General features: G+C 52.3%; 9 protein-coding genes and 1 non-coding gene across 10 annotated transcripts; 4 read left to right on the top strand and 6 right to left on the bottom strand.

Moving 5' to 3' along the window:
* Window positions 1-2: 2 nt before the first annotated feature.
* P174DRAFT_439644 (ubiquitin domain-containing protein DSK2) lies at window positions 3-2,038 on the top strand. Its single transcript, XM_024826859.1, has 2 exons — window positions 3-676; window positions 749-2,038. Exons 1-2 carry the CDS (start codon window positions 212-214, stop codon window positions 1,694-1,696), a joined length of 1,413 nt encoding a protein of 470 aa, XP_024683571.1. The 5' UTR covers window positions 3-211; the 3' UTR covers window positions 1,697-2,038.
* Window positions 2,039-2,169: 131 nt separating this feature from the next.
* On the top strand, window positions 2,170-5,229 carry P174DRAFT_439643 (transmembrane 9 family protein). The gene is made up of 6 exons (XM_024826858.1): window positions 2,170-2,718; window positions 2,778-3,229; window positions 3,295-4,116; window positions 4,165-4,617; window positions 4,668-4,888; window positions 4,938-5,229. The coding sequence occupies exons 1-6, from the start codon at window positions 2,631-2,633 to the stop codon at window positions 4,954-4,956; spliced, it is 2,055 nt and encodes a 684-aa protein (XP_024683570.1). The 5' UTR covers window positions 2,170-2,630; the 3' UTR covers window positions 4,957-5,229.
* Window positions 5,230-7,503: 2,274 nt separating this feature from the next.
* Window positions 7,504-10,022, top strand: P174DRAFT_439642 (putative choline sulfatase). The gene is made up of 3 exons (XM_024826857.1): window positions 7,504-8,292; window positions 8,343-9,355; window positions 9,382-10,022. The coding sequence occupies exons 1-3, from the start codon at window positions 7,882-7,884 to the stop codon at window positions 9,698-9,700; spliced, it is 1,743 nt and encodes a 580-aa protein (XP_024683569.1). The 5' UTR covers window positions 7,504-7,881; the 3' UTR covers window positions 9,701-10,022.
* A 627-nt stretch (window positions 10,023-10,649) lies between these two features.
* Window positions 10,650-11,927, top strand: P174DRAFT_439640 (nitrilase). The gene is made up of 4 exons (XM_024826856.1): window positions 10,650-10,756; window positions 10,795-10,864; window positions 10,950-11,472; window positions 11,533-11,927. Exons 1-4 carry the CDS (start codon window positions 10,728-10,730, stop codon window positions 11,829-11,831), a joined length of 921 nt encoding a protein of 306 aa, XP_024683568.1. The 5' UTR covers window positions 10,650-10,727; the 3' UTR covers window positions 11,832-11,927.
* A 7-nt stretch (window positions 11,928-11,934) lies between these two features.
* P174DRAFT_418942 (uncharacterized protein) lies at window positions 11,935-14,441 on the bottom strand (the record flags this gene model as incomplete). The annotated part of the gene is made up of 4 exons (XM_024824749.1): window positions 11,935-12,285; window positions 12,353-13,050; window positions 13,104-13,995; window positions 14,058-14,441. 4 exons carry the CDS (start codon window positions 14,439-14,441, stop codon window positions 11,935-11,937), a joined length of 2,325 nt encoding a protein of 774 aa, XP_024683567.1.
* Window positions 14,442-14,763: 322 nt separating this feature from the next.
* Window positions 14,764-16,212, bottom strand: P174DRAFT_458571 (MBL fold metallo-hydrolase; the record flags this gene model as incomplete). Its single annotated transcript, XM_024829683.1, has 5 exons — window positions 14,764-15,195; window positions 15,249-15,513; window positions 15,571-15,701; window positions 15,826-15,993; window positions 16,207-16,212. The coding sequence occupies 5 exons, from the start codon at window positions 16,210-16,212 to the stop codon at window positions 14,764-14,766; spliced, it is 1,002 nt and encodes a 333-aa protein (XP_024683566.1).
* A 390-nt stretch (window positions 16,213-16,602) lies between these two features.
* On the bottom strand, window positions 16,603-16,932 carry P174DRAFT_439636 (uncharacterized protein). Its single transcript, XM_024826855.1, has one exon. It carries the CDS (start codon window positions 16,918-16,920, stop codon window positions 16,756-16,758), a length of 165 nt encoding a protein of 54 aa, XP_024683565.1. The 5' UTR covers window positions 16,921-16,932; the 3' UTR covers window positions 16,603-16,755.
* Window positions 16,933-17,172: 240 nt separating this feature from the next.
* On the bottom strand, window positions 17,173-19,413 carry P174DRAFT_386070 (glutamate decarboxylase). The gene is made up of 4 exons (XM_024823286.1): window positions 18,717-19,413; window positions 18,638-18,665; window positions 17,426-18,591; window positions 17,173-17,366 (listed from the first exon to the last, which is right to left on the bottom strand). Exons 1-4 carry the CDS (start codon window positions 18,953-18,955, stop codon window positions 17,252-17,254), a joined length of 1,548 nt encoding a protein of 515 aa, XP_024683564.1. The 5' UTR covers window positions 18,956-19,413; the 3' UTR covers window positions 17,173-17,251.
* Window positions 19,414-19,938: 525 nt separating this feature from the next.
* Window positions 19,939-22,331, bottom strand: P174DRAFT_439634 (uncharacterized protein). Its single transcript, XM_024826854.1, has 4 exons — window positions 22,202-22,331; window positions 22,001-22,117; window positions 21,485-21,909; window positions 19,939-21,431 (listed from the first exon to the last, which is right to left on the bottom strand). The coding sequence occupies exons 2-4, from the start codon at window positions 22,087-22,089 to the stop codon at window positions 20,338-20,340; spliced, it is 1,608 nt and encodes a 535-aa protein (XP_024683563.1). The 5' UTR covers window positions 22,090-22,117; window positions 22,202-22,331; the 3' UTR covers window positions 19,939-20,337.
* A 1,668-nt stretch (window positions 22,332-23,999) lies between these two features.
* On the bottom strand, window positions 24,000-24,071 carry P174DRAFT_t62. Its single transcript has one exon. It is a non-coding gene; the product is annotated as a tRNA-Arg (tRNA).
* Window positions 24,072-25,292: the final 1,221 nt, after the last annotated feature.

Here is a 25,292-nt window from a genome sequence, read left to right as displayed (position 1 = left end):
CCTAGAGCTGTCTCCCCTCATATCCAGCTTACAGATAGGCAGTCGGCTCATCTGGCTTTTCTCAATTTCATCATTTTTCCTGTGTTGTGCCATATTCTCAGTCATACTTTGAATTCTACCAACTATCCCTCTGTCGTTGAGTGTGATCCCTCTTCGCAGCGCATCAGCTCTACCCTCCTCAATACTCCTTCCCGCACCTGCATTACGTATCATGGCCGACGATACCGCCACGACTGAAGATTCGCCCATCACCTTCACAATCAAATCCTCCAATGACGCCAAATATACCCTGACTCTTCCTCTTTCTACTCAAGTCTCGGAATTAAAAGAGAAGCTCTCATCTTCCGAATATGCCGATACTCCAGCTGAACGTCAGCGCTTGATCTACTCTGGGAGAGTGCTCAAGGATAATGAGACTCTAGCCACTTACAAGATCAAAGATGGCCACACTGTCCATTTGGTAAAAAGCGCTGCTAGTAATCAGAGACAGGGTGGGGCTACGCAGAGTGCGGCTACATCTGCACCTACTGGTACCTCGGCTGCTCCTTCAGCTGGTGCTGTGCCCACCAATCTCGCTGCCGGTACTGGTAATAACCCGCTCGCGGGCCTGACAGGTGCAAGATACGCTGGATTTGCACAGCTTCCGGGTGCTGGCATGTTCGGTCCAGATGGCGGGGTAAGTGTTTGTCATTGTTGATTGAGAAGTTTTGCTTGCTTTTTGAATTCAACGGCTGACTGATGCGTCTAGATGGGACCTCCTCCCGACGCCGAAAGCATGCTCAACATGCTTGAGAACCCCCAGTTTCAATCTACCATCAATGAAGCCCTGCAGAACCCAGCCATGATCGACATGATGATCCAACAAAATCCCATGTTGCGTGATATGGGTCCTGGAGTGCGGCAAATGATGCAGAGCCCTGAATTTCGCCGCATGCTCACCGATCCCAATTCTATCCGTCATATGTTGCAGATGCAGAGGGCATTTGGTGGCGGCGGATTGGGCGGAGGTAGTGCGTTCCCAGCGCCTGGAGTGACCAACACGACGCCCGAGGAGAACAGAAACAACCAGAACAACAACAATGCGAATGCGGCTGCAGCGGGCGCGCCTCCTTTCAACCCTTTCGCTCCTCCTGCGCTAGGAGCCGGCAATCCTTTCGCTGCTCTTTTCGGCGGAGCCCCACCAGCTTTCGGCGCCAATCCGTCAAGTACCTCGACAGCTGCAGGTGGCGATGAATCCCAAGGCACGCAAGGAGCAACTGGCAGCGCCGCTCCTGGTAGCACAACTACCAGTGAGGGCCAGAACCAGCAGAATCTTCAGAATCCATTCAGTTTCTTGATGAACCCCGCCATGTTCGGAGCTACAGGCTCTCAGGCTGGACAGGCCGGCTTAAATCCTTTCAATCCGCAGCAGAACCCCTTCCTTCGAGATCCCGCACTGCTGTCGCAGATGATGCAGGCCATGGGAGCCCAAGGAGGTGCGACCGGTGCTAATCCTTTGGCGGCTCTGCTTGGAGGCGCCGGCCTTGGAAGCCCTCCGCCGCAGGACAATCGGCCGCCTGAAGAAAGATACGCGGACCAACTGCGACAACTCAACGATATGGGCTTCTTTGAGTTCGAGAGAAATGTGGAAGCTCTGCGACGCTCAGGCGGCAGCGTTCAGGGCGCTGTAGAGTATCTCTTGAGTCATCCTTCGTAATCTCTGGGACTCCTTGCGCTGTGCGATTTCTCTCCTCTTTCCCTTCCGTCTGGTCGGTTCGCGGTGCATCGGCTGGATGTCCTTCATTTGCCAGCACAACCCAATCCTGTTGGCGGCTTCATCTTCTGTCTTCTTATTCTCGACACATTACCTTACGATTACCCCTCGGCGAATTAGTTTCCTCAAATGTGAAATAGCCTGATAGGCGACCGTTTGGACAGCTTAGTGTAACTTTTCAACTTCAGGTCCCAGGTGAGACGGTAGGCACGATAGACTTTCTGATTTGTTTGTGTATGTTCATAATCTCTCATGAAGCTGATTATTCAGCATTCTCCATCGTTATTTCTATGATAAGAGTAGATATCCACTTGAAGAATGGAAGCTAAGCCTATTCTGGATGCCCCGATTCTCCCTTACAATGGGCTCTTCTAACTCCCATGTTCTGGCCTTATTTGTAGTTAGCTTGTTGTTATTGTTACTTTCTCTCCAACAATCGAGTCATCCCTTCCCCGTCCTCATGCTTGATCTTTCTTGCGCAAGGCGTTATCGGCCATTCCATTCGTTATAATAAGCTGGACTGTGAAATCGCGCAATTCCCATCGCTACTCAGTGGCATTCCGACCACTCGGTGCCACGTCTCTCACATTGACAATCACCTTCTTCTTCCCATCGTCCATATTTGTTTTCCGTTGCGATACGTCCATTAGAGACTGCACATATTGATACAGGACATATACTGTTTGATCTACTCTTGGACAAAGCTTGTTGCTGGATTCGGAGTGCGTCAAGGGCGGCCGGCTTGCCCATCTGCGCTTTTCAACCTTCGGACTTGTCCCGCACGACCAATATCATTCAATCGATTACTTGTGCGTGTTTTTGTGAGATATCTAGCTGTCGACTTCGCCTTGGAGAGAGTTGTTTTGCCGCTGCGTAGATGATGAAGCTTCAATCGGTGTTGTGTCCGCGCCAATGGACGATATGGCTGTTATTCGTCTCCCACGCTTGCGCGTTCTACATACCAGGTAGGCTTGCCGTTGACGGAACTTTCTTTGTATATGTACTTATGTTCCTTACTCCGTAGGTTACTCTGTCACGCGCTATAACGACGACGAACCCATCCCCCTCCTCGTCAACAAGATCTTTTCGGACCACACGCAGCTACAGTATGCCTACTTTGATCTTCCATTCGTGTGTCCGCCAAGCGGAAAGAGCCATGGTGGCTCGCCGTTCGGCTCGGGAAAGAGTGTCTCGCTCAACCTGGGAGAGATCCTCCGCGGCGATCGTATCATGACCTCGGATTTCGAGCTTCATATGGGCAGGAATGTGGAATGCCAGAAACTCTGTACAGTGGAAGTGGGACGGAAGGACGTAAAATGGGGCCGGCAACTCATAAGGGAAGGATATGTGGCGGAATGGATTGCGGACAATTTGCCTGGAGCAACGAGTTTCGTCACCGTCGACCGTAGCCGCAAATACTATGCCACCGGATTCAAGATTGGGGACCTGGACTTCTCACCTGGCACCGGCAAGCCCGTTATTTCATCAACAATCATTTCAATATAGTCATTCGTTGGCGGAGTGCTCCAGAAGGAGGCAAGCTGGTGGTCGGTTTTGAGATCTATCCGAAGAGCATCAAGGCTAGCGATTATGAGGAAGACGGATGTCCTAAACAAGTGCATGGCAAACACGAGGGTCTGGAACTATACATTCCTCCTAATCTGTCGAGGCTGAAGGAGATGTATCCTGAATCGTCGTATCTTCCCAAGGAGGATGATGAGATAGACGATGGTGCCAAGCTGAAGATCCCATACAGTTACTCGGTCTACTTCAAAGAAGAGCCTGGTATTGAGTGGTCGAACCGCTGGGACCTTTACTTCAATAGTCAAGGCGAAAGTTCGATGACACATTGGCTGGCTGTTCTGAACTCTTTGATCATATCGGGTGTCCTTGGTGTGGCGGTCTATGTGATCTGGGGTCGGACGGTGCAAGGAGATATCAAGGGTCGCGGAGACGGCGCTATGGAGGACGGCAAGATCAAATTACGTTCCAATTCAACGGAGAAGAAAGGAGAAGGCCTCCTAGATCAAGGCATGGATGTTGAGCGGGATGCCGACGGATCGTCTGATGACGAAGGTCTGGAAGATGTGAGCGGATGGAAGCTCCTCCATGGAGACGTTTTCCGGGTGCCCGAGTATAGCGGTCTGCTAGCGCCATTGGTGGGCTCAGGCATGCAGCTCTTCTTCATGGTGTCTGGGCTGTTGATCCTCAGTTGCTTGGGTGTCTTGAATCCCAGTTTCCGAGGTGGATTTGTTAGTGTGGGCATGGGTTTGTTCGTCTTTGCTGGCCTTTTCTCCGGATATTTCTCTGGGAGGTTGTACAAGACTTTCGGAGGTGTCCATTGGCGAAAGAATACTCTCATCGTAAGCTGATCTGCTGTTTCCTTTTGACTCTGACTGACAGTCGCATAGACCGCTCTTTTCTTCCCGGGGCTGATCTTTTGCCTCATCTTCATACTGAATCTATTTGTCTGGGCACAAGCATCGAGTACGGCCATTCCTTTCGGCACATTGGTCGGCATGCTTGCATTATGGCTTCTCATTCAAGTTCCTCTGGTATACCTTGGCAGCTGGTACGGCTTCGTGCGAGCCAAACCATGGGAACATCCGACCAAGACGAACTCGATCGCGCGCCAGATTCCGCCTCAACCGTGGTATTTGCATAGCATCCAGGGAGCTGCCCTCACCGGGTTACCTCCATTTGCTGTCCTGTTCATTGAACTACTCTTTGTGTTCAAGAATTTGTGGCAGGACAAGAGTGGCTATTACTATGTTTTCGGCTTCCTCAGCGCTGTATCGACGATTGTGATTATCACGGTAAGCGAAGTGACCATCATCGCAACGCACAGCCAGCTGTGTGCCGAGGTAAGTGACTCCGCGATTGATTTGTTTATCACGAAGACTAAGCGCAATAGAACTATCACTGGTGGTGGCAGAGCTTCCTGACAGGTGGAAGCAGCGCCTTCTGGGTGTTTGCTTACTGCATTTGGTACTACTTCTTCCATCTCCACATCACAGGCTTTGTATCAAGTCTGCTCTTCTTCAGCTACAGCTTCCTGGCTTGTGCGGTGTACGGCTTGCTGACAGGGACCGTTGGATTTCTGACGGCATACACCTTCATCCGGCGTATCTACAGGTATGATGGCCCTTCGAGTATATTAGAATAGACTCTGACCGCGATACAGTTCGATCAAGATCGATTGATTTGACATACAGTCTATAGTCAGTCTGCAGGCGCTTCCCTGCAGAATTAAGCTTGTAACATGTTCACTGCGCCCTTGATTTCTCTGAACAGCATTGGATAAGTATATTTTGATTAGCGTTCAACTGCATGCAGTTCCATTATCAGCTCTTAGTACATGAACAACTATAGCCCATTCTTCACTGTTGTAATGTTGTCTCAAGTCAGCGACTGGTTCGCTGTTTTCCGTTTGTACTCGTCCAATATAACCACGAGGCGAGAGATATATAGTTCAAGAATGAAATTGACAGTCATGTCAGAATGCCTTCATAAGAGCTAAATCATAGTCGCTATCGGCGTTGCCGGTGTAACGATCCCTTGATTGACCGTCTGTCCATTTCGTAAGCCGTTGCGCCCCGGACCTAGTCCAGTCATCGGACCGTCGTCACCTGAGGTACAATCACCAATCTAATCCAATCCATATTTCTTGCGTTGCAGCCCACTGACAAATCCTACTCAGTTGCAGCCCAGGTTCCTCACTGAGTAGCCCTATGCCAAGACCTCAAGGTTGTACAGCAAGCATTCCGCTCATCTTGGCAGAATGAAACTACTGCTCTCGACGCCAAGCTAATAGCTGCCTAGAAGTAGGAGTAGTAGCGTAATACACTGGCGAACAGGCTACAAGGAATATGAAACACACTCCGATGTCTTACGTACATCGCAGTCGCTATCGGACCCAGCTGGGAACCGGTGCCGCTTGTAGATAACCCCGGAGTCAGATCGTCGATGCAAACGCAACGCAACGGACTACGTCAGCCAGCCCGCTCGTTGACTGTCGATTGCGTGCTCAGGTGAGAAGATTGCTCATATGGACTACTCGCCATTGTCCAAGGCCAAGAGATGACGGGCATGTTCACTCCTGCTGAGAGTGTATTCGCTAAGGTTGGGAGTGAGTATTTGGTATTTGCTACCTCAAGAGTTGGCTGCGGGTCTTGGACGATGTCATACCCCATACTCCGTACTATGGTAGTACTAGTAACGACTGGAGGCGAATTTGTACTATTGTCCCCGCAAAAGCGAATCGGACTCCGAAAAAAAAAAAAAGCCCATTCCGTAGATCTTCCAGAAACCTTGCATATCCGTGAAACAGCGATCTTCAGGAGAAGCTATGGAGAGGCGCGTGTGATAGGAGGAAGGCGACGATGATGCCATTGTTGCTCCGGATGGGGAATTCTGTCGGGACCCCGGACTGGGGATGGGTACGTAAGGTTGCTGGATGTACCGTGAGATTGGCTTTCGCCATGGAAGCTAGATAGAATGCGGTATGGGATGTGAGCTTGCGTGTTTTTGGTTTTGATTTCAAATGTCTACCGTCTAGTTCTACTATCTATCTCTCTTGATCTCTTGTCAGTCGATCATTGATGTTCTTGGAGACCTTGGACCCCTTGGTAGAAGTGTATCAATTGTGTATCAGTGTAATATACTTGTGTAATATATTTGTAACAAGTTATCAGCTGACCTCCGAATTGAGAAGTGCTGCTCGTGTGATAAGCAAGTGGGGCCATCGGGATCCGGCAATCACTACATCACACAGCCAATCATATTTTGTTTCTGGTTTAGCCTAGAAAGACAAACAGCCACTATACTAGTCTAGGTTAATTCCCTTGAAAGGGGGGTTCTAGCTTCGAAGATGGTTCGCTTTAGACAGACCCTCGATGGGAGCTTTTCGAAGCGACTATGAGATTAAGAAATGAGTTATAAACCAGCATATCAGGTATGTAAGACGCAAGATTATTCCAACCCTGATAAAAAGCTTGGGAACAAATGTGATAGTGCTTGCGTGGCAAATCATACAAGTCCCAGTTAGTCATCTTTATCACTGTAGTGGCGATCATTGGGTTTTCCGGAATCCTTTTCTATGCTGGGTAATCAAGTCCATTCACTCTAGACTCACGCGACCTATATGACTCCCATGAACAACGCATCAATTCCTTTGAGAAGAGATTGATTCATCACAAGAGACCTTTTTTTGCGAGTAATGGCCATGGAGAAAGGACATAGAGCATCATAGAGCCCAAATGATGTTCAGGAGACTCCTTGAGACACCAAAGGACTGGAAGCCCGGAACCGACGCTTGGAACCAACCCCGACGCTCGAGTCAGAAGCAGCGGATATCACACCATCGTCCCCGCCGATGGTTTCATTGCTGCGGACTGGCGGTGAAATACTCCAGCGCTCAGCCTCGATCAATCCTGGTTTCATCTTGCGAAATGCGTTGTGAATGATGTATCTCTATCTACGCTGTATTGCAGGTCGACTACTATTCTCCATCTTGTATCCTGGAACTATTGTCTCTGTAGATGTTCTAGTGGCAGTTAGTGTGCTGTATTGCTGTGTATTAATTACTAGCGCGGATTCTTCTCCAGCTAGTCCCGCAACTTTATCAGAATTACTATAACCCTGCACTGTGAATGGACACCAAGAGACAGAATTCACGGGGATATGCAATCTAACAGTTAACGGGGAAGTCTCCTACTGCTTAATCCCTTCATTTTGCTTTTTTCCCTGCCTTTTCTGGGCACTCTATTTTTTTTTATTTTTATTTTTTTCCTCTTCCATTTGTTTCTCTCATCCTCCTCTTCCTCTTCACTCCGTATTTCTTGTCAATAATAAATTGTTTGATTGTTGATTGTCATCTTTGCTCCACTTGCTTTCGGGACTATTGGACTCGTTTGCCTATATCTATCCATCTTTCCCGTTCCTCTTCCTCTTCGTCTTTGTCCTCTTCCTCTTCCCTCCATCCCGGGTTTTCTCCCATCTTCCCACTCCCTTTCTGTCCGGGTAATTCCTGTGTATATCTTGACTCTAGAATAATTCATCCTTCAAGTCTCGTCTAGTCTGTCTAGACTACTATCCTTCTTAGTGATTGTGACGACAACGACACCACCATGGCGGCCAAGAAGCCCAACATCCTCTACATTATGGCGGACCAGATGGCCGCTCCCCTTCTGGCCTTCCATGACAAAAACTCTCCTATCAAGACTCCCAATTTGGATCGTCTGGCTCGGGAAGGTGTGGTGTTTGATTCCGCATACTGCAACTCCCCGCTGTGTGCTCCCTCGCGCTTCGTCATGGTGACCGGTCAGCTCCCGTCCAAGATTGGCGCCTACGACAACGCCTCAGACTTGCCCGCCGACATCCCCACATATGCCCATTATTTGCGCCGCGAAGGCTATCACACGGCTCTGGCTGGTAAAATGCACTTTTGTGGACCAGATCAGCTGCATGGCTATGAGCAGCGACTGACCAGCGACATTTACCCCGGGGACTATGGTTGGTCCGTCAATTGGGACGAGCCGGTGAGTTGCCTTCTCGCCGTACTCGTAGTACACAGCGCTAATGTGAACAGGATATTCGTCCGGACTGGTATCACAATATGTCGTCTGTGATGGAGGCAGGTCCTGTCGTGCGCACCAACCAGCTCGACTATGACGAAGAAGTCATCTACAAGTCTACGCAGTATCTTTATGATCATGTCCGCCACCGTACCGACCAGCCCTTCTGCTTGACGGTCTCCATGACCCATCCGCATGACCCCTACGCGATGACCAAGGAATTCTGGGACCTGTATGAAGACGTCGACATTCCGTTGCCCAAGACTCCTGCGATTCCCCAGGCCCAGCAAGATCCCCACTCACAGCGGGTCCTCAAGTGCATTGACTTGTGGGGCAAGGAGATACCCGAGGAGCGCATCAAGGCTGCACGCCGCGCCTACTACGCCGCCTGCACCTACGTCGACACCAATGTCGGGAAGCTGCTGAAGGTGTTGGAGAACACTGGGCTGCGCGACAACACCATTGTCGTCTTCACCGGAGATCACGGCGACATGCTGGGTGAGCGAGGCTTGTGGTACAAGATGGTCTGGTACGAGAACTCGGCACGTGTGCCCATGATCGTGCATGCCCCTAACCGCTTTGCTCCTAAGCGCGTTTCGGAGAACGTCTCGACCATGGATCTGCTGCCTACCTTTGCCGCAATGGCTGGAGCCCCCTTGGTCGAGGAGCTTCCGCTGGACGGTGTGTCGCTGATGCCTTACCTCACTGGCGAGGAGGGTGTCAAGACCGACACGGTGCTGGGCGAGTATATGGCCGAAGGCACTCAATCCCCTACCGTTATGATCCGTCGCGGCAGGTGGAAGTTTGTCTATTCGTTGATCGATCCCCCCATGCTTTACGACCTCGAGAACGACCCGGAGGAACGGGTGAACTTGGTTGCGGGTCTTGCTGAGCCGTCGCAATCCTTTGCCGTCAAGGGTGCCTTGCCTGATCAGGTCAGGTCTACCGCACTACCTACACCGGCTGACACGCCGTCGGGAACTCCTCGTGTGTCGCCAGTACCCCAGCGCGCCAATTCATCCTTCCCGTTCCCGACTCCCCACGCACCCCCAGTCCCGCCAAGTTTCCCGCTGCGCCGCCTGCGACCACCAATCCGGCCACGCTGTTGGCGCACTTCACCGAGGAAGTGCACGCTCGCTGGGATCTGAAGGCGATCCGAGAGGACGTGCTGCGGTCGCAGCGCCGGCGTCGCCTGGTGTACTCGGCATTGATCCAGGGCACTCCGACCATCTGGGACTATGAGCCTCGCATTGACCCTAGCACGCAGTATGTGCGTAACCAGGGCAAGGGGGCTTTGGACGATGTCGAGTTTATCTCGCGCTGGCCTCGTGTGTTACAGCAGGCGGCCAACGCCATGGGTGCGAAGGTTTAGCCGGCGGGTTGCCAACACCATGGGCGCGAGGGTTCTGGCCAGCATGCAACCTAGCATATGACGGCGACTCGTGCCGACTCGTGCTTGATTGAAAGGAATGATTTCTTGCAAGGTTTATCTCGGCATCTGATTTCGGTTTTAATTGTTGCAGCTTGTTCTAGCGCGCGTATACCCGGGCTTTTGTTGCATTCATGGTTTGCTAGCGATTTGAATGCGTCGGGTTGATCGTTTGTTTCATTTGATCCAGAAATTTGGTACATAGGATCATCAAGTGTATTTAGAGTACCCAGACTGTAGTATAGATCAATGAATCTACATACATACATACAATGCTACCCCAGAAACATGCGATGATGGTGATGATGATGATGTCATCATACGTTGCATTCACCAACTTCACCAACTAAGGTACCTCTCTACTATCTCTTCGTTACCTCTGTACACGAGTATCTACAGGTTCAACTGAACTAGAGAGAAAAACTGCAAACTAACTAACTACGGAGTACTCAATTTTTCAAGACTGAGATTGATCTGGCACCTGGACTCGGCTTTTGCTCCCGCTCCGCTACGGAGTACCCCGCTCACTTCCTGTATAAAACCTTCCCCTCACCACACACCTTCCATCAAACAGCCCCAGCTCAGCCAAGAACACCGCAATCCACGAAGAAAAAAAAAAAAGAAAAGCAAAAATGCCCTCCAAAATCACCGTGGCAGTCGCCCAAGCCCGCACCCAGAAAACAACTCAAGCCACCCTCTCCGCGCTGTCCCGCATCGCCCACCACGCCCGCACCCGCGGCGTGCACCTGCTCCTCTTCCCCGAAGCCTACCTAGGCGGATACCCACGTACCTGCTCCTTCGGGTGCGCGGTGGGCTCGCGCGCCCCGCACGGCCGCGACCAGTTCCTGGCTTATTTCCGCTCGGCGGTTGATCTGGGCGATACGCCTGCGGGGCCGGGGAGGACTGGGTTCATCGCCGCTTGCCTGTTGCCAAGGGGCGGAGCGAGCGCGGCGATGGGACGAGGGAGGAGATGGAGCGGGTGGCGAGGGAGACGGGCGTGTTTCTTGTTGTGGGGGTTATTGAGCGCGCCGGGGCAGTTTGTATTGTGCGGTTGTTTATGTGGATCCCCTTCGAGGGTGTCTGGGGAAGAGGAGGAAGGTTATGCCTGTATCCAATCCCCCCCCCTTCCCCCTCTCTCCCTCTGGGTTGTTGACAATTGAAATGTGGACGTTGGCTAATGGGGCGATGGTAGACAGGAACAGAACGCCTCATCTGGGCACAAGGCTCACCCTCGACCCTCAAAGCCGTGACCACCCACCTCAACGGCGTCCCTGTCACCCTCGCGGCAGCAATCTGCTGGGAAAACTACATGCCTCTCCTGAGACAGAGCCTCTACGCCCAGAACGTCAATATCTATCTCGCCCCCACGGCTGACGCCCGAGACACCTGGCTGTCGCTTATGCGAACGGTTGCCTGCGAGGGCCGCGCGTTTGTGCTCTCGGCGAACCAGTGCGTGAGGTATAATGAGTTGCCCGAGTGGGTGACCTGTCCCCCTGGCGCGCAACAGACGCAGACGCAACAGATGCAGGTACAGACGCAGACGCAGACGCAGACCAGGCCGCCGCATCGCAAGAAGCATTCCATTACGGCCGAGGGGCCGCATGAGATCGTTTGGCCCGAGGCCGATGGGGAGAAGAAGGTGGAGACTGTGACGGAGGCGCCCGTGACGGCTCCTCCGGCTGCTGCTTCTGCTCCTGCGGCTGATGGTGTTCCTCGTAAGTCACTTGCCTTACTAGATTTGAAAACATGACTGACAGACTGACGCGACGATGCAGATGGTGATGATTTTGTCTGCCGCGGGGGATCGTGCATTGTCGGCTGCCAGGGTGAGGTGCTGGCCGGCCCGATCTGGGAGGTCTCTGCGGATGATGCGCCCGACTCGGCTGAAACGGCTCACGCGGCTGGGACCGATGCCGATGGAAACGCGGTCGGGGATGGGCTGCTGGTGGCCGAGATCGATGTGGAGGACTGTGAGCGCGGACGCTTGGATATGGACGTCGCGGGGAGCTATTCGCGCAACGATGCGTTCAAGTTGACGGTCGAGGGGTTGGACCTGAGCCCTCCTCCGTTCTAATTCGCGGCAACAGACTAGGATAACAACTAAAGTTGTGTGCGGGAGCTCAGATTTAGTTGAAGTGAACTCCATAGGATTATCATATAGGTCGTAAATTCATACGTCATATCAAATATACAGGCGCCTTGACCAATACATTCGTAGGTCCTCTCCCGCGTACTTCTGCGCTCAGGAACGAGGCAAATCGGATCCGGCCGCCGCTTCGTTCCTCCACCGGCTCTTTCATCTCCTTGCCGCCGTGGCTCGCCTCGACGGCCGGGACCTGCCGCTTGCCCATCAACGTGTTGAACACCGATCTCATGCGCTGTTCGCGTCCGGGGGTGGATCCTGCTGCCCCGGATGCCCCATCCATCGAGTTGCTACCGCCCGACGGGGGCACGGACTCGCCGTCGCCATCCTCGACAAATCCTTCGTGAGCGCCCTCGTGCTCGATCGAGCCTCGCGTAGGGGGCACCTCGGGGGCTGTTTCACGTTCGTCAGCGGCGGCAGGCCCCCTCGATCTTCATAACGGCCTCATTGACCAGCGTCCCCGGCATGAAGTACTCGACACAGATGTCGCGCGACTCCAGCGGGATCTTCTCCGAAATGCTCACGGCGTTCTCCACGATCATCCGTGCGCCGTTCTCGAGCCCCGCCGGCGGAGGCTCACACAGGTTCATCTCCAGACACGCGACAAATTTCTCCACGAGATGATCAATGAGCTGCGCCCGGTTTTCCTCCGCGGCTTTGCCCTGCAGCGAGTCCGTGAGGCCGTCAAATGTCGTTCGGCGCCAGTTGGAGATCCGCGCGATCGCATTCTCGCGATCCTCGTCCGTGTAGGCCTTGGTCTGTTGCCGGCGCAGGTTCATCTCGATGCTCTTGAGCTGCATGCTCAAGTTCGGTTCCAGAGCTGGATGGAAATGCCGCTCAAAGATCTCTTCCACCAGCCATCGGCTCATCGTCGCGCGGCCAATGGCCGTCATTTCCTTCATGCCGGTTGCGTGTGCGTCCTCATTGACATGGCCAGACAACCAGGTGGGCAGGCTCTTCCAGTCTCTTCGAATGGAAAAGGCCAGGTCCTTGATGGCGCCATCAAGCCGCGCGAACCGGTTTACATATTCGTTATCGTCGAGGACCGTTCGGGACACGGCCATGCGCTGATGAGCCACAGTATTCTGCAGTTGCTGCACCTGAGCATCTTTCTCGAAATAGTACCGCTTCACTTTGGAGTACTTGGCCTCTACACTCTGTCAGTATGTCTGTCCGACTGGGGCGCTTGTGCGTAAGTCTTACGGAGTTCATCATGCTTTTGAAGCAAAGCTCGCACATCGATCTCGCCCAGATCATCTCGTCTGCTCGAATTGACAGGAGGCGTGCTGCGCCCCGACTCTGTGGCGTTCGGCTGACTGCCACCTTGGAAGGACGGGTGACCTTGAGGCTGCGTCTGTGGGGGACCGGCCGGTCGGTCCGACGATGAAGCCATGCAGCTCTGGTTGGCGCAGGATGCGTGCAGATCCGGTTGATGGGAGAATGGGGGCAACGGAGAGGGCGGCCCCACGGACTGTCGCGATGGAGGTCGTGCACTCAACGGTGGCTCCACTTGAAGTTGGGAAACAGGCGACTGTTGCTGCTGCTGCTGCTGTAAATGCGTCTGTGACTGATTAGAGATGACGTGGGAAGGGTCGACAGGTTGCCTAGAAACCGAGTCCACAGGTGACGAATTGTATAATTTCTCGAGAAGGCTAGGATCGGTGTTGGATCGCTGAATGGAAGGCGGGTGCTGCGGGGAACGGGGAGGTCGCTGATGAGCTGATGTCGTGTCCTGCTGCATGAGGAGAGACTGTGAGCTACCCAGGTTCGGGTCTACCACATGGTCCTCGGGCACTGTCTCGGACGAGGAATGGTAATGGATATTTCGGGGACTCTTGTGATGATCTCGATCGCGATGCGTTCGATGGGTGTCTAGTGACAGTTGTTGCTGATGCCGTCGCTGGCGGGACGACTGCGACGAGGAAGTACCTTTGACGGATAGGCTGCGTTCCAAGAAGCCTGTCGACGAGGACGAGGACGAGGAGGAGTGTAGGCCGAATAGTTTCCTGCGGGGCTTTTGTGGCGGATCCTGTTTATTGCTATTGTGAGCGACGGGGGCCAAAGCCGGTTGCTCAGACGCCCTGTCCACGCTGGACTGGTCGGCAGGGTCAGCATCGATGAAGTGAGTAGCAGCTGGTAAAGCGGGGTCGCAAGTACCGAGTTGAGCAGAGTGGGAGAGTGATGGCTTTGCGACCGAGTGATTGTCGATTGATACGAAGGTGGATGTTCGGAATGGTTCTGATGATCAGGATGATTCTGATGATTCTGATGATTCTGATGATATAGCTGATGGGGATGGGGATGGTCGTGTTGTTGTTGTGGTTGTTGGTGGTGTTGTTGACAATACGAGTTGTCTGGCGGGTCCGCAGGAGAAGTGGGGAGGCGATGGTCGGAGAAGCGCTGATAAAACGCAAGATCTTCAGGAGGAACACGAGGTGACGAACCGGTGGACGGAGGGGGTACGGTCAGTTGCTCGACCGAACGAAAGGCGGGAGATGCAGCAGGCGACGGGGATTTGTGCTTTTTGCGAAACAAAGGCATGGAGATTGGGAGGGACACGAAGAATCGTCCAAAGAGGACGAAAAGGAGGCGGGGAGGAGAGGAGAGGGGCGATGAAGCATCAACAACAACAACACAACTGCAGCCACGTACAGTAAACAGTAGTTCCGATGATGAGACGACGATGAATGAATAATGGAATCGATGGAAGAATAATCATGACTAGATTTGTTTGTTGGTTGTCGATGCTATAAATAATCCAACCGAACACGAGGCGATGCTCACAAAGACCAAGGCTAAAATCCATCCGACGATATCCAATAAGATCCAGGATCAACGAAACGAAATCATCTTAAGGTAAAGCTCAGGTCGCTCTCACTTGGAAGCGATAAGCCTCTTTGCGATCCAAATACACCACTTGTCCTGCCAATCCCGCCTTCTGCATCTCTATCTTGAAGTCCTCCAGCGAGCTCGCAAACACATCGTAATCATCAAAGTGGATCGGAATGGTCAGATCAGGCTTGATCAGGCGCACCAGCTCCACGCCCTGTTTCGCATCCATCGTCACCATCATCGTCAGCGGCCACATCTTCGGATGAGGTACCGTCGTGCCTCCAAGATGGACAAGCATCAGGTCGATCTTCTGGCCCTCGAACCGCCGCGGGATCTCCTTGAGCTCATCCACCATCAGGGTATCGCCGGAGATGTAGATGCGATAGCCGACCTCGAAATCGGTTTGCATGGTCTGGGTGCTGCCATAGCCTAATTCAACCATCCATCCGTTGGTCGGAGGAATCTTGATTGTCAATACATTGTCCTCTGTCATCGCGATGTCAGGGAAATGCTTACTGCCGCCACGAACTCATTCAATTTCTCCACAACCTTGTTGGTCGGGATGTGTTTGCCTGGCATTCCAGTGACTCGGATGTGCGGTTGTTTGGTTCGCGAGCTGTCGCCTTTGATATTGACCATCATCTGCTCAAATGGCTCGAGATCGAACACTTGCTGGAAGGAGTCTGCCCCCTTGGACGTCAATATGGACTTGGCATGGCTGGTGGTGATGATGGGCAGGTCTCGCCGAAGAGATGCTTCGACTTTTTCATCAAAATGGTCTCTGCAATGGTCAGTCTGATGCCACTTTATCAGTATCACTGGAGGCAGTATAGTATACCCGTGATAATGAGATAAAAGAACCAAGTCGATTCGAGGCAGTTCGTGCAAGTCAACCGCGGGGTTTCTTAGACGCGTAGAAGTCACCCCAGGACCAAGATGAACATGATCTCCCGCATGAAGGAAGTTTGGCTATTTTTGTCAGTTTGTGCCAGTGTACTAACTAACAGAGGATGAACCAACATCGGTCATCAACCTCATTCCCTCCCATTCACTATCCAGATCAGCATCTGATTGATATGAGGCAAGAAGCTACTGACAAGATCGTCGTAGCATTTCCAACAAAGTAAACCGATGCATTTTCTTCTCCGGCTCGGGCAGGGTTGGTCTTGATGTGTCTCGCCTCGGGCAGACTTGCTGGGAGAGAAGTAGCAGGCGAATCCCGAATTGGGGGGATGTTCTGATGGGGATCGATGGATAGACGCTTCATACTGGTTATTGAGCTGAGTACTATTTAGGAGAGGTAACTGATGGAGAATCTGAAACTACAGCTGAGGAATATTATCGACTGTCATCTCGAAGGAGTCTCGTATACATGACGTCACCCAACAGCAGCATCACCATTTTCTTTGAGGATGTACAACTGCTCTCTTCCAAGGACATCCAAGGATACAAAAGAGAGGCCCTTGGCAGAGACATCCATGGTAGTATTGGCAGATTACCTCGGTAGATAAGCTTATCCCTGAACAGTACTGGCCAATAGCCTCTCCTAGTAGCACCTCATCCTCTTCTCAACTTCCTTCCTTCCCACCCTTCATCTTCTCTCCTTTAAACACCCTTAACCAGTCATCAACAGCTACGAGCTCATTACAATAGCCTCAACAGATCCATCCCATTCTAGCTCCGTCCAGCGACTACTAGTATAACATCACTCACCCCGACCCCGTCGAGCGTCTGCCCAAGCGCACAGCGGGAAAATAGAAAGCAATTTGCACTGTAGTCCGGCGCACCTATTTCTATTTGTCGATTGTTATAAGCATCTATCCTCACCAACCTAGCAAGGCATCAACACAACAAACCTTACAAAACCCCTTCCTTACACAAATCGCCGGAACAATCGTATCAAGCACCCAGATAGCAACCCTCGGGGCCGGAAACACCGCATACAGGAGCATCAGGACGAGAGTCTTCCTGCATCGGAGCTGGAACGGGCGGCGCGTAGCGATATAGAATAGGCGGATGACGGCTAGTGAGATTTCAGGCCCTGTATAGCGAGGACGTATAGTATCGACACGCGAAGATCGCGGAATGGGCGGACGAAGATGAAGAGTGGGAGGAGGGTGTAGATGTTTAGGGTTAGGAGGCCGCAGAGGAGGGCGATGAGGGAGTTGGATGTGAATTGGGAGGTCATGTTGTAGAGGTGGTGAGGTCTGGTAAAAGGTTTACTGGGCTTAGGGCTGTGTAGATGGGGGAATGGGGGGTATAAGACATGCCCCGTCTCCATTTTGTCTACAGGCTAATAACTCGTTGTTAGTACATGTTAGTCCGCTGCGCACTAGTTATGCATCCTGGGCATGGTTGCATCTGGGTGGGTCATTATCCATTAGCCCATGAGTTGGTATGAAACTAGAGCTTAGTTCAAGGAGTAGAGGCAGGTAATTATGTGATCAAGAAAATGAGCAAAAGTATCATTCGTATCATATACTATCTACCGCTTCCTGCGCGATCCGAGTATCATCCGTCTAGCAAACTCCGTGCGTCTTCCCGGTCTTGCCCTGCAAGGAATGCTTCTCGTTCTTGTAGTGCGAATGGTTATGCGTGGACTTGTGCGAGTTAACCGCGTGCTTTTGCACATGTCTAATTACCTCAGGTCAGTATAGCCCGGTTGGTTAAGGGGTGTCAGCGTCAGTACTTACAGAGTATACTTCTCCAGAATGGCCTTATCCATATCGCTCAGCGTCTTCAGCGCCAGCTTGATATCCGTCAGCAGAGCGTCGCACCGGTTCATGCTAAAGTCCTCGCGCACAACCACCCGCATCAGCTTCAGCTCGTTGCTGTGCGGCGCCATGGTGTACGCGGGCACGATCCACCCGCGCTCGCGCAGCTGGTGCGCCAGGGCGAACTCGTCAAACTGCTCGTCGCGGTCTGGAGGCAGGCGGAACGCCACGAGGGGCAGTCCGCGGCCGCGCCGCTGGCTCATGATGATGAAGCCCAGCTGCTCCAGCTGCTGCGCCAGGTAGTCGGCGATGCGCGTGATGTTGACCATGATCGAGCGGTAGCCGCGCTTGCCCAGTCGGATCATCTGGTAGTACTGGCCGATGACCTGCGAGGCGCCCTTGGAGAAGTTGAGGGTGAAACTGGCCTGTTCGGCGCCTAGGTAGTTGATGTTGAAGATCAGCTCCTTGGGCAGGTATTCGGGCGATCGCCAGACGACCCAGCCCACGCCGGGGTAGACAAGGCCGTACTTGTGGCCGGACACGTTGATGGAAACGACCTTCTCAAGGCGAAAGTCCCACAGCAGGTTGGGGTTGATGAACGGGACGACAAAGCCACCGCTGGCGGCGTCCACGTGGATAGGAATGTCCAGGCCGCGCTCGACCAGGAGATCATTGATCGCCTTGACGTCTTCGTACTCGCCGGTGTATGTGGTTCCCAGGATGGCGCAGATGCCGATGGTGTTCTCGTCGACCAGATCAACGGCCTGCTTGGGGTCAATGACGTAGCGGTCCTCGGTACAGTAGACGTAGCGCTCCTCCACGTCAAAGTACCGCGCGGCTTTCTCCCAGCAGACCTGCACGGCGCTGTTCATGATGATGTTGGGGCGGCTGGTGTCTTTGCCCTCGGCCCTGCGCTTGTTCTGCCACCGTCGCTTCATGGCCAGCGTGCCCAGCATGATGGCCTCCGACGAACCAATGGTCGAGGTTCCCACGGGGTGATCATTGTCGCTGTCGATAGGGGCATTGAACAGCCGAGCAATCATGTTGACACACCGGTTCTGGATCTCGGCGGACTGGGGATATTCTTCGTAATCGATAAAGTTCTTGCTGAAAGAGTCGGTCATGAGCTTCTCGGCTTCCTCTTCCTACTCCAATTAGCCTCAGCCTTGCAAATAGGTGTAACCCGCATACCATGTACGTCGTGACAAAACTAGCCAAACTATCACAAAGTCAGCTTATGCGACACAGGACCATTGAAAAGTAAACGTACTTGAGCATAGGATTTCCATCCAAACTAAGCTCATCCTTAATCATGCGGTAAGCGACCTCACGGGGCATCTCCTTCTCGGGCATCTCAGTCTGGGGCAGCTGCTCCGCCGCAAACCGAGTACCGTACACAGTAGAGTAGAAATCGTCATCATCGGTGGTTTCGAGCTTGATAGAATCAACGCGTTTAACGAGGGGTTCGACATTTTCGCTGTCGCGCTTGACCGTAGCAAGGTGGACCATATTGGCGGTGGTATGCGAATGGATGCAGATGCGGATGCAGGTACTTTGAACAGACGAAGAATGCAAGAGGAAGTAGGTCAGATGCAGGAGCTGAGGGGGAAGCAACGTATTAATATTTAGCTGCCTATGTTTGAATCTTAATAATTTGAGAGATCAACATGGATCATCAGCGTAAACAAAACAGGGCGGGGAACCGGAGATGGATCACTCTATGGTTGAGGACCGTCATTATTATCAACAGAGGAGGAAGAGGGGGTGGCTGTTAGTAGTGTCGCAGCTGTGTACGAGTGCTATGGAGAGTGGCACCACAGCATCAGTGGATCAGATAATAGCAGGCTGAGATTGGATACTGGAGAAGCCCTTCAACCTGCTAGTGAGTGAGAAGATATTCTCAGCCAGTCAACACAGGCATCCATCGAGATGGAGAGCTGAGCATGTCTCATCTCATTGGATCCACCCCTCCAAGTTCAATTATAAGTGCATCCTGATCGATGACCAAAATAGCAGGTAAGAGTATCCAAAGCTTAGAAAAGCTTGGCCAGGAGAGAGGGGCAAGGAACAAGTGGATAAACTGGGTCTCATCTCAGCCACAGCCACAGTCGAGGAGACAAAACCGGTTGGAGGAGGAGAACTGAATCTCAAATGCACTGTATTTACTAGTACTACCCTGTTTATGTGCAAATCGCTGAAACTGGACAGAATAAATAAGGATGATCAAGAGAGTCCGAAGAAGATGGCGAGTCGATCCACGAAAGTATGGAGGGGATCGTGTTCGCTGCTCATTTCCAGCCACCAAGTGGGGTACTGTGATTGCAATGATGACAGTGGCATCAATATTATTACACTAAGTACCTCTCTAGGTAGCATAGCTCATAGCAGATGCTCCATAGGATAGTTCCACTGAGAGCATTGTGCAAGTGTCCACTGCTGCCCAGACCCAGACTGTTACAATTAATATAATATCAAGTTATCAACTGTCTCCCCACTGACTTCGTTCCACATCGCAATGAGCGGTGTATCTAATAGGAGACATACAACGAGAACTTATTCCATTAACATTAACTTGTATCAATCTCAAAAACAGCCGAGGGTGTAAAGACCCCCAGCAGTAATCAATCAGTCAAAGCAACTCAGACCAATGCCTCCAGCCCAGACCCGTTGGTATCTTGTCCCATCCATATCATACACAGCCTGATGCACTGGCCCAACTCAATGCATCAATCATCATCCGTTTTCGTACTAAACAAGAATTCGAATCATGTATCCTTTATGTTTCGTTGCGTTTTTGTCTTTTTTTACTTTATTTCTTCGGCAGTCTTCTGTCGCGTCCTGTATACTTGTATATAGGTGTATAAGAATAGTTGACTAGGCAAGGTAAGCGATCAAGTACCCTTGACCTTGCGCTTGATCCATGACCAGAAGCCACTCTTGCGCTTTTCCGCCTTGGCGGCTTCGGCTCTAGCTGCCTCTTGAGCTTTGTCAACGGCCGTTTGTGCCTCCTCGTGCGACTTCTTGCCCTCGGTGGCCTCAGGCTGGGTCTCCTTTGCAGCCGCCTCTTCACCCCGTGGAGTCTCGGTGGGGACCTGATCCTGAGTTTCAGGCTGAGTCTCCTTGGGTTCACCTTCTGTCTTATCGGCGGCTTCGGTGGCAGGTGCCGGCGAAGCAGATGACTTTCCTCTCATGGCCGCGGCCGCGGCAACGGCAGCGACGTTGGGTTTGGCCTTTGTGGGAGTCTCCGGGGTCGTCTTGACGGGTGCGGTCTCCTGGGCCCTTTCCTTGGCCGTCGCCTCAGGCTCTTGCTGGGGCTCCTTGGTCGCGGGGACCTGTCCCTCGCCGGTGAAAGCTTCGATGCTCTCTTTAACCTCCTGCTTCTCCTTGGTCTCCGCCTCGGCTTCGCTTCCTGCGCCTGCGGTAGCAACTGCAGCGGGAACGACAGGGGATGTGGTGGAGGCAGCAGCCTGGGCAGTCGAAGGAGCGGTGGTCGGGGCAACCGCTTCTGCGGGGTCGACCTTCTGAGGAATTTCAGCAGGTTTGTCTGTGGATTCGGCACCAAGTCCTGGGACAATCAGGGGTTGCACTGTAGACTCGCTTGGCACCTCGGTTTGCAAATCCGCAGCTTTGGTTTCTGTGGCGGCGGTGGCGGTTTCGGAGTCTCCGACCTTGGCCATCTTGGGAGGCTTGTGGTCCTCGTCCTTGTGGAAGAGGCTGCTCTCGTATGGGCGCTTTGCATGGCCAGGCAAATCCGCCCTGTCGGACGGAGATGTGGCTGTCGGTTCGGCCGCAGCGGTTTCCTTCTCCTTGAGTCTCTCGGGCAGTGCTGTTTCCGCCGGCGCCTCCGACACTGGAGCGCTGGCGTCAGTGACGACGGGTACGGGAGCGGCGGCCTCGCTAGTAGTCGCTTCGGGAACGGTGGTTTCGGGGGCTGTTGTAGGAGCCGTCAACTCGGATTCTTTGGCGACAGTGTCAGGCAATACGGCTAAAGATTGTGTGAGCCTGGCTGCCTCGCTTTCAAGACCAAGAAACACCTACCTTGTCCCTCCCCATCCCCTGCGTCCAATGATCCAACCAGACCCGCCTTCGAAGCCTGGGTCTTGCCCACAGCGCCCTGCAGGGTGTTCTCATTCGCTTCGGATTCGGCAGCTGCTCCTGTATCCGGCAAGGAAGACGGCATGCGGAGTTCACGTCCTTCTGCGCCAGCCGGATGCTCCGCCAACGAGAACCTCTTGGCGGTGCCGGGGCCCGAAACCTGCTCTACTTCCTCGTTGGACGAGTCGCCATTCTCAGTGGTCTCCGCGGTTGACGTGCCTTCTCCGCCTGTGCTCGCGGCAACTGTCTCGGCGGCCTGAGGCGGGGCAGCGGAGGGGACATTGGTAGCAGTGCCGGGGGCGAGGCTTTCGGTGGTTTCGCCTTCGCCTTCGCCCTTGACAACATCCTCAACTTGGTGTCCGGGGGTTCTATAAGAATTGGCCGTGGTCAGTTCTGTCGCGAGTCCTGAGACGAACCGAGGGATTTTCGTCGTAACGGACGGAGATTTGCTCAACTTACACAGGCTCTTGGACGGTGGGTGCCTTCTTCGCTGTGCCGCCACCGCCCTTACCCTTGCCCTTCTTTCCCTTTCCACCTTTCTTGGGCATGATGATTAGAGTCCTTGACCTGTGGGACCTTGAGGGACAATGTCAGAAAAATATGCCACCAAGGGCGGGGCTAGGAGTGCAGTCGGAGTCGAGAAAAGACAGCGGTACTCACTGTCTTGTGCGGCGCGATGAGAGACGAAAATCGAGGGATAGATGGCGCGTATCTCAGGTGAATATCGAGCTTAGGGTAGGGAGTTGTTGAAAACAGTTAGGAAGGCGACCGCAATTCTGGTATGTTTGGTTTCTCTTCCGGATGCTAATCGACATCGGGGAAGGTTAATCCGGGTGCTGAGGCAGTCGCGCATTGCAATGGTTAGGTACTCACTCAGAATTAATCCACCTCGAGAGCTAGCTGTGTGTCTATATCAGTGTCGGGTTTTCAATTGAACTACTAGTAGCAGAGATGGTCTTGTACTGGATCGGAGTTCAGTGCGCTGGAAGATGAGAGAATGTTGAAAGGCAACAGTCACATGAGCTGCGTCGCAAGCACCCACTAACCCATGGGCCGAGGACTTTTTATTCGTAGGTCGCTATATTATTCGTAGGTCCTTGCAGTAATGATGATAATCTTGCTTATTCTGGCTACCGTATCAGCGAGGGGATGGCCGGTCTCAGCCACGGTTCAATCTGGGTCCGAAACAGCTCTCCCTGCTGGTGACGCATTTGAATCATTTAAGATTATTATAGAAACAGCTTAGTCAATTGCCTGCTCATAGTGGACATGATCAATTGTCATTTTTCCTTCTTGTTTCTGATTCCGTGAATCATGAACTATGAGTATCTATGAGCTATGCGGTCCATGCTTGCTGTGTTCGACAGAAGGATCAAAACGACGACAGCCAAGCCGTTTCCGGCGATCGCGGGTCGTGTGCCTGCAGCTGCTCAAGGGGTTTAGGGCGGGTTTCACTCCCAGCCCTAGCAGCGGATCAACCTTGTTCCGGACGCCTGATCAACTGCCTATTTCGGATGGACATGTTGTGTTATTGAGATGGAGTATCAGTATCAACTATAAACGTGATATGCTTAACTACTATCTAGGTAAAAGAGATAAGATGACCCCAAACATTGTTTTGTAAGTGGATGTCTTAGCTTCTGAAAGAATCTACATCCTGTCTGAGTAGAACGCAATCTGGAGAGTAATGTGCTAGCCACTGGCTGCTTCCGGAGGTCGCTCATACTTAACAGGATGATCTTCTTCTGGACTTTTTTGCAGTGCTGCTGGTTAGTATGCTTTCGGTCTTTCTACAAGCAGTGGCACGGGAAACCTGGATGAATATGACTCGTCCACGTGAGATATATAATTGGGGACATAGACACGAATAGAAGAATATATACAGCCGTCCTAGTGAACACAACAAACATAGAAACCATCCATAGGGATCTAGACCCCATAAACTATGCTGCCATCAAAGTATGGCTTGCCACATGGTCAAATCATTAAAGCCTCTTTAAAAGGATAGGTGCAGGTAGGCTCGAGAAAGACGCCCTTCTATAAATCATCCTACAAGTAAAGGCAATCACCGCATGCCGGCTGAAGACAGAATTGGCCCTGGCATCTGATGTATGAATGCCCGAAATGAGGCATCCATAGCAGAAGAAGCAATTACGAGGAGGTCTCCGACACTTCTAGAAAGGCAATGTCGTGGCCCGTACTGTACACCGTATGTACCTCTCTACAAGGCAGTCCAGCAATGCTGGGCTGACATCATGCATAGCAGTCAACGACGCCAATGCTCTCGTGAAGTCATTTCTGGTCTGGCCTGTGCAAGGCTGCAATGCAAGGCTTTGCGCCAAAGGAATCCAACACCAGTAGTAAAACTCGTACTTCGGAATCCCTCCTGCACGTTGATGAACTTGATCGGAACAATAAGCTTTTTAAGAAAAGCAAAAAAGGGAAAAGCAAAAATTATTGACCTACGCAGGATTCGAACCTGCAATCTCTTGATCCGTAGTCAAGCGCCTTACCATTGGGCCAGCAGGCTTTGCTGATGAAAGAGTGGTCTATGTTTGACTACATAAACCTATAGAATAGCCTCGCCGGAAACGCCGTGCCGAGTGGGGCACTCGGCAGGCATTAAATCGCTCACTCCGGTGGAGGACATTATTGCCCTCCCACCTCGCACCCAACTGATTCGCTGCTTCTGAATCACCTCCCGCCAACTATGACGGAACGGCCGACGGAGTACGTTACGAACTTACGCCCGGTATCTACATAATTTACATGAAGGGATTATCCTGGACGAGACCATTTGCCCCGCCTTTTTCGCTGACGTTGTACGCGCAAGGTCACGATGGCACACGTTTGGGGGTTTGAATCCAGAACAAATGCCCAGAGTACAGAGTACAGCGAGATGATGTATGTCGCAATTTGATCCCGGTGGCAATCAGGATCCTTAAGGTTAAGATGCTGGGTTGGTTGGTGGTGGCTCTCAGACCGGCTGTCTTGGCCGTAATTCTGGAATTGTTCGCTGCAGGACGGGCGACTACAAGGAGTGCGCCAGCCTATTACATACCTCCTCAGGGCCCGCGGAAGTATCCAGTCGCCTAAGAGGTTCTCTTACGTACTCGGCGCTACAGTACCCATCTATTCTCATGTGTGAGGTATTTTCTATGACAATTGATATGTATCATTATCGAGTATAAGGTACTCAGTATAATACGTCTGTGCAAAGAATAGAAGACACTTGTCAATCTATCCGCTTGCCACCACTATGGCACTCGGATGGTTACAGGGTCACATACTAATGTTACCTCCTCTCTGGCACGGAGGAACACTGGAATGCTTGGCGGGAAGTGGCCATGTTTGTACCATGAATTGACTTATCTGAACTGACCCGAGGAGAAGTTAACCCTTGGCCCAGAACTGGTTGAGGAGAAATGCGGTACTTCAAAAAGGTAAACTTCGTGCGAGATTCGTGCGAGATAGGAACACACGGCACGCTTGGTTTTTGGCCACCCATGGAAGGGCTCGGATTGACATCGGCTTCGATGGGCTGACCACCGAATGGAGTAATCGCATCTCTCCCCTCGCAATTTCAACGAAACTCAGAGGACTGAAGGCTTGAGGTTGCATCTCTAAGGTGTCACTGTAGTCACCTACCTAGTCTACCATCGATAGTATCACGGAGGCTGTCAAAGAAGGTTGACGGGCTCTGGTCTCTTTAAACCTTAAGGTACATACTCGTAGGTACTCAACAATTCCA

This window comes from Aspergillus novofumigatus (assembly GCF_002847465.1).
Source record: "Aspergillus novofumigatus IBT 16806 chromosome Unknown P174scaffold_3, whole genome shotgun sequence".
Lineage (NCBI taxonomy): Eukaryota > Fungi > Ascomycota > Eurotiomycetes > Eurotiales > Aspergillaceae > Aspergillus > Aspergillus novofumigatus.
The sequence above is the reverse complement of the archived record's forward strand: the minus strand, read 5'-3'. Positions and strand labels throughout refer to the sequence as shown.

Coding starts and splice junctions, on each gene's coding strand:
- P174DRAFT_439644 (XM_024826859.1), top strand. CDS start 212: ATGGCCGACGATACCGCCACGACTGAAGATTCGCCCATCACCTTCACA. Junction 677..748: donor TGTTCGGTCCAGATGGCGGG/GTAAGTGTTTGT, acceptor TGATGCGTCTAG/ATGGGACCTCCTCCCGACGC.
- P174DRAFT_439640 (XM_024826856.1), top strand. CDS start 10,728: ATGGAGCGGGTGGCGAGGGAGACGGGCGT. Junction 10,757..10,794: donor GTGGCGAGGGAGACGGGCGT/GTTTCTTGTTGT, acceptor GCGCCGGGGCAG/TTTGTATTGTGCGGTTGTTT. Junction 10,865..10,949: donor AGAGGAGGAAGGTTATGCCT/GTATCCAATCCC, acceptor GGGCGATGGTAG/ACAGGAACAGAACGCCTCAT.
- P174DRAFT_386070 (XM_024823286.1), bottom strand. CDS start 18,955: ATGGTCCACCTTGCTACGGTCAAGCGCGACAGCGAAAATGTCGAACCC. Junction 18,666..18,716: donor GATGGAAATCCTATGCTCAA/GTACGTTTACTT, acceptor ACTTTGTGATAG/TTTGGCTAGTTTTGTCACGA. Junction 18,592..18,637: donor GTTTTGTCACGACGTACATG/GTATGCGGGTTA, acceptor TAATTGGAGTAG/GAAGAGGAAGCCGAGAAGCT.
- P174DRAFT_439643 (XM_024826858.1), top strand. CDS start 2,631: ATGATGAAGCTTCAATCGGTGTTGTGTCCGCGCCAATGGACGATATGG. Junction 2,719..2,777: donor TTGCGCGTTCTACATACCAG/GTAGGCTTGCCG, acceptor CTTACTCCGTAG/GTTACTCTGTCACGCGCTAT. Junction 4,117..4,164: donor GGCGAAAGAATACTCTCATC/GTAAGCTGATCT, acceptor ACAGTCGCATAG/ACCGCTCTTTTCTTCCCGGG.
- P174DRAFT_439642 (XM_024826857.1), top strand. CDS start 7,882: ATGGCGGCCAAGAAGCCCAACATCCTCTACATTATGGCGGACCAGATG. Junction 8,293..8,342: donor CCGTCAATTGGGACGAGCCG/GTGAGTTGCCTT, acceptor TAATGTGAACAG/GATATTCGTCCGGACTGGTA. Junction 9,356..9,381: donor CGCGCCAATTCATCCTTCCC/GTTCCCGACTCC, acceptor ACGCACCCCCAG/TCCCGCCAAGTTTCCCGCTG.
- P174DRAFT_439636 (XM_024826855.1), bottom strand. CDS start 16,920: ATGACCTCCCAATTCACATCCAACTCCCTCATCGCCCTCCTCTGCGGC.
- P174DRAFT_439634 (XM_024826854.1), bottom strand. CDS start 22,089: ATGCCCAAGAAAGGTGGAAAGGGAAAGAAGGGCAAGGGTAAGGGCGGT. Junction 21,910..22,000: donor CCCACCGTCCAAGAGCCTGT/GTAAGTTGAGCA, acceptor CAATTCTTATAG/AACCCCCGGACACCAAGTTG. Junction 21,432..21,484: donor AGGGGATGGGGAGGGACAAG/GTAGGTGTTTCT, acceptor CACAATCTTTAG/CCGTATTGCCTGACACTGTC.